Source organism: Spodoptera frugiperda, chromosome 9 (genome assembly GCF_023101765.2).
Source record: "Spodoptera frugiperda isolate SF20-4 chromosome 9, AGI-APGP_CSIRO_Sfru_2.0, whole genome shotgun sequence".
NCBI classification, from domain to species: Eukaryota; Metazoa; Arthropoda; class Insecta; order Lepidoptera; family Noctuidae; genus Spodoptera; species Spodoptera frugiperda.
The window spans coordinates 3,477,308-3,483,153 of NC_064220.1; the positions used below are offsets into that span (position 1 = coordinate 3,477,308).

At 38.9% G+C, this 5,846-nt stretch overlaps 1 protein-coding gene across 2 annotated transcripts; it reads left to right on the forward strand.

The window, feature by feature from the left end:
- The first annotated feature begins 560 nt into the window (after positions 1-560).
- LOC118276582 (uncharacterized) lies at positions 561-4,602 on the forward strand. 2 transcript variants are annotated; one of them, XR_007705587.1, is made up of 3 exons: positions 561-1,931; positions 4,236-4,329; positions 4,412-4,602. XR_007705587.1 is itself a non-coding variant. In XM_050695817.1 (2 exons), exons 1-2 carry the CDS (start codon positions 1,103-1,105, stop codon positions 4,262-4,264), a joined length of 858 nt encoding a protein of 285 aa, XP_050551774.1. In that variant the 5' UTR covers positions 561-1,102; the 3' UTR covers positions 4,265-4,602. The 2 variants fall into 2 exon arrangements, 1 of the variants encoding a protein (XP_050551774.1); XM_050695817.1 differs by having other exon boundaries at positions 4,236-4,602.
- The last annotated feature ends 1,244 nt before the right edge of the window (positions 4,603-5,846 follow it).

The following is a 5,846-nucleotide window of genomic DNA, read 5'->3' on the forward strand; positions in this document are numbered from 1 at the left end:
TCCCTTCTTAGTGCTCACTTATGTTACTAAAGGAACCTCTGTTCAAAATCTCAGACTCCTATACCGAGCGGTTTCGGCTGTGCGTTAATAAATCAGTCACCAAATCGCACCCCTAAATCACGATTGGAGGGTAGTTTGAAAAAACTTATAATGTCAAACATATTTACTTGCCTATGTACGTGTTCATGCCAAGTTTCAAGTTTATAAACCCAAGGAATAAGATTTTTCATAGAAACGTTTTTACCCCTTTTCTCCCCCTTGGGGGTTGAATTTCCAAAAATCCTTTCTTAGTGCTCCCCTACATATCCCAAGGAACCTACATTCCAAATTTCAGCTGTCTACGACTATTTATATTTACGAGTTGTACCATAGCTCGATAGATGGCGTTCGCCGATTTAAATTCGAGCTATGGTTACGTTACAAGGAATAGTATAAGTCTAGAGAAAATGTCTAAATATATTTGTCTTCGTTCGAGTGTGTGACGTTTTACATCAACCTCTTTGGCGACAGTGGCGCCAACCCAAACATAAGGTGAAAAAAGGAAGGAGGAAAAAAGTTGACAGTGACAGCCAATAAATAAATTATTTACACTAATAAATTATAAATGCTTACAATAATACGAAATTATGTATAACCGATGTATTACGATGTATGTAAATACAGTATAAAGTACATAAATAAATACATGACAATCATGGAATCCGACCAAAAATATATGTTGTGAAAATTCAATCTTGTAGCTTAGCACCAACTAACGCTCCGCATAGCTCAAGACGCGGTATTGTGACTGGCTTAACTGGTGCGACTTGCGTCTTGGTACAAAGTATCCTAACCGTGGCTGGAGAATACCTAAAACACTTGTAAAAGCCATCATACTGGTCGTCGCATCGCGCTGCGCGGCGAGTCGCGGCTCTGCGCGGCGCAGCGGCGCGCGGCGCCTCAAGGAGTACTGGCCACAAGATGGCCATTATATTTTAATTTTTTTAGTGCTAAATATTTTGACGGATTTTGTCAATGTCGTGTAGTGTAAATAGTGTTTTTATCTTTTTAAGCATTTTTTATATCTTTTTTATCTTAAGTATACTTTTATAGTCCAGGCTATATGCCTTATGATGTTGGAAGCAGCAGCTACGCCGGTCAGAGCGCCAGTCAACCTGCCGCATTCCTGGATGGGACTCTGGTAAGATGCCCTCTTTGCTCTCAAGCACGTTTTTTTAAGGGTGAACGGGGTCTGAGGATACATCTGGGCAAGGTACATAAACACAAAAATGTGGATCCTTCCCCAGTGTCAGCCTCAGCTCCTTCTCCAACTCCCCCTGTTCAAAATATTCAACTTTGGCAAACTCTATCCAAATTCAAAAACTCAATCCCAATTTTAAAGAGAGTTCCTCGAGGTGCGAGAGCATCCGTGGCTTCAAGTTTGGCACGTTGTATTGCTCTTGTAGCCCGAGAGAACTCTCCGAGTGCTTGGGAGCAATTATTAACTTTCCCATTTAGGATTCTACATGTGCAGAAAGATTTGGCTAGTAAAAAAACTTTAACAACCCAAATTAAAGATAATTGTTTTTTGAAAACACAACCTTTCGACCCCAAATTACCTGTACACTTCTCTCACAAAGGTTTGCTGCATCATGTAGAGTCCAAATTAGCAGATGGTGATATTCGTGGGGCTGCTAGGGTTCTATTTAGCAGTGACGTGGTCGCTGCGTACTCTGCAGAGACTGTTACAGCCTTGCAGAGTAAGCACCCTTCCCCGGCAGATGACCTCACTTTCCCTGACCCACCAAACCCTCAACTCCATACCCTCGCCATTACTGCCCAACAGGTTCGTGGGGCCATCGACTCCTTTCGAAATGGTTCTGCCGGCGGCCTCGACGGCTTGTCTCCTCAACATCTAAAGGACCTAACGTGTTCAAGCGCCGGGGAAGCTGGTGAGTCCCTTTTGAGGGAGTTGACGGCCCTAATTAATTTAATGCTCTCCGGCAATGTGAACGAATCCGTCATCGACGTCTTGTACGGGGCTAATTTATGTGCCCTGCGGAAGAGGGATGGCGGTATTCGTCCCATTGCCGTAGGTTGCACCTATAGGCGTATCGCAGCCAAAATTTGCTGTGCATTTTACAATGAGTCGTTGGCCAGCAAATTCCAGCCCTCACAATTAGGCTTTGGTTCCAAAGGGGGCTGCGAGGCTGCGGTACATGCCCTTTCTACTTTTATAAATAGCAATCAAAGTGAGGTCATTTTAAAGGTTGACATAAAAAACGCTTTTAATTCAGTAAGCAGGGACGCCTTGTTGACAGAAATACAAAAAGAAACCCCTAAAATTTACAGTTTTCTTTGGCAATGTTACCGAAACCCTTCGAAATTACTATATAAGGACAATTTAATAGAATCGGCCGTCGGTTGTCAACAAGGAGACCCTCTTGGACCTGCCATTTTTAGTTTAGCCATAAATCCTATTATTCGGGAACTAAATTCCAAATTTAACGTATGGTATTTAGATGACGGAACTCTAGGAGGTGACGTCAACACTGTTTTAAAAGATTTTTCCATATTAAAAGAAAGACTAAATTCCATTGGCCTTGACCTAAATTTATCTAAATGTGAAATTTACATACCTAACTCTACTGACCGACAAACGATTTTATCAAAATTTCAGGAAATAGCTCCCAATATCAAAATTAAGGATAAAAATTCACTTCACCTCCTAGGTTCCCCAATATTCGATGAATGTTTTCCTTCATTCATCGAAGACAAAATAGAAAATTTCAATAATATTTCGGATAGACTACACAAAATCAACTCACATTCGGCTTTCACTCTGATTCGGTATTGTTGTTTTGGACCAAAATTTACTTATATTCTCCGCGCATCTCATATATGGAAAAATTCACATATTTTGGAAAATGTAGACAAAATTATCAGACACACATTATCATCCATACTTAATGTGGCTTTGGATGACCGTGCTTGGCAACAAGCTACCCTTCCCATTCGCATGGGTGGGCTCGGCGTCCGCAAAATTTCAAGTATTAGCTTACCAGCATTTCTCTCATCGGTCCACAGTACCTCTAAATTAGTAAAGAAAATTCTTTCTCCATCACTGGCTAGTTTTGAGGTGCCGTGTTTGACTGATGCAGTGGAAGCTTGGAAAATGGCCTGTCCACTTACTGATTTACCTGTTCACCCATGTACTCAGAGACAATGGAACGTGCCGCTGCTGCTGTGCAGTATTATTTGTAAGTCATTAATCAACTTTTCTAACACTACAGAGTGAGCTCGCTTATTGGCTGTGGGAGAGTGGGAATCATGATTGTGACTCCAGGCACTCCCTTCACTCTACATAGGCACTATGTTGGATGACATTACGTTCCGGCTAGCTGTGTGCTTACGGTTGGGTGCTCAATGTGTCTCTCCGCATTGTTGCCACTGTGGAGAAAGAGTCGATGGCTCGGGACACCATGGTCTTTCATGTCGTAGAAGTGCAGGCCGCATAAGTCGTCATGCCAGCATCAACGACATTATTCGTCGTGCTCTCGCCTCAGCCGGCGTACCAGCCGTATTAGAACCTAATGGTTTGGTACGTGATGATGGCAAGAGACCAGATGGTATGTCGTTGCTGCCTTGGAAGATGGGTAGGCCTTTGGTGTGGGACGCTACGTGTGTAGACACCCTTGCTCCATCTCACCTTCTAAGTACTGCTGCATGCGCTGGTGCGGCTGCTTCCGCGGCAGAGGACCTCAAGCGGCGCAAATATTCTAACTTAGTTGGCAATTATTGTTTTGAGCCGTTTGGGGTCGAAACACTTGGGCCATGGGGTCCTGGTGCACATTCTCTATATAAAGAAATTGCACATAAGCTATTCGACTCTACGCGTGACCAGAAGGCTGGCTATTTCTTCGGTCAAAAGATAAGCATTGCCATACAACGTGGCAATGCGGCCAGTCTTCTGGGAACGTTCCCCAATGACAGCGATGCGGACGAGTACTTCGACGCCTAACCACACCTAACCACGCCTATTGCCTTTATTTTAGTTTTAAGTTAGTTTTTATTCCTTATTTTTTTGGTATTTTTAAGTTGTAAAAGTTTAGATTAATAATTATTCCTAGCTACTTAATTTTATCTATTAAACATGCATATAAATCTAAAAAAAAACAACTTCAATAAACAAATTTTGATTCAAAGTAAGTTATTCAGATTTCAGTAAACTTTAATTGAAACTTATATATTTACAGAGTTCTTCAGCGCTCAAAGGATATTTTAAAGCGACACTTACTTCATTGCAGCCTGAAATCAACCGAAATTGAATTAATTTCGTCTGAAATTCAGGTCGTACTAACTGAAACTTCAGTGTGATCTACTTGCAATAAGTACTTCCTTTGATACAGAGTAATTAACGATTTTTTTACAGTTTCAGGGATTTTTTCAGAGGAGAAGTCACAGGATGATTTGATTTTCATCTCTCAAAATAAAAAAAAACAAGCGGAGGTAATTGGGCTTCCGGTAATCTCACTCACACAACAAAACACAAGGCAAGCGTTGTTTCACGTCGGTTTTCTATGCGGCCGTGGTATCACTCCGGTCGAGCCGGGCCCATTCGTGTCGAAGCATGGCTCTCCCACTTTATGTACTCATTTCTTTAATAAATAAATAGAATGACGTGTTATGCGTGTGTTACTTTAGCTTAAAAGACAAACATAGTTAATGTCACAATAAATATTGACAAAAAAAATATTTTGAACAGACCTCTTAAAAGAGCTATTTTCTTTTTTTTAGATTCTATTCTTTATTCTATTTTCTTTGTTTCAGATTCTTTATTTTATTTGTTTTTTTTAGATATCAGATCACATTATAACTGATTCGTTTCAATTATGATTGATGTCACTCTTCTAACAAGATAATAAACTTAAAATATTTTGTCTCGATATTTTAAGAAAGGCCGTCATATTGTTAGAGTAATAAATAGTCCTTTTTTCTATTATTTGTAAAAGGTATGTCAGTAGATTGTCAAAATATTAGAAAAATAAAATAAACATTGTATTGTTTTTTACTTTGAAAATGTTTAAGGGTAGCTTTCACTAATTTTAATAATAAGTATACCCATGTCCATTGTTACGACAGTGGAAATACAACCACATTAAGAGAGTTTATTATTTTTCTCAATACAAAAAAAAAGTTGAAAAAAATTAAATTACTTACAATTCAGTACTATATTTTTTTTATTAATTTATAAATAATTCCTTATTATACTTAACTAGCTTCCGCCAGCGGATTTGCTAGCGTTTCCGTGGGATTAAAAGTATTCTTTCACTCAAGTCAGCTCATACCCTGTCTGTATACCAAATTCATCAAACTCCGTTTAGTAGTTTCAGTATGAATGATGGACAAGTATCCAAACATCGAAAGAAACAAAGATATTTATAATATTAGTATGATAATATATATGATCAGTAACATTGTGAAATAAAATCTTCCATTGATATTTTTTGCACTTTATCCGTAAGAAAATTCACTACAAATAATGTATAATATGATAAAATTCCCTCAGCTACCAAACTAGAGAGGCAGTGGAATCATGATAGTGTGAATAAATGTCAGCTAACGTTGGGCGTAGCTGAACAAGTCACATGGCGACCAGTAGGGATCGTAAAGTACTACATTTAGGACTAATTTGTAACTATAAGAACAGGGATACAAAACATAGAATATAGCGGAATACTGTAGATACCTACTATTGATTAAATTTTAATGGTATTTACTTGTATTAAGTTGTTCTGAAGATTTTTACACATTGGTATACAAAAGTAAAATGAAAAATTTGTGGCAATCTTGCTTTAGAGGAATAT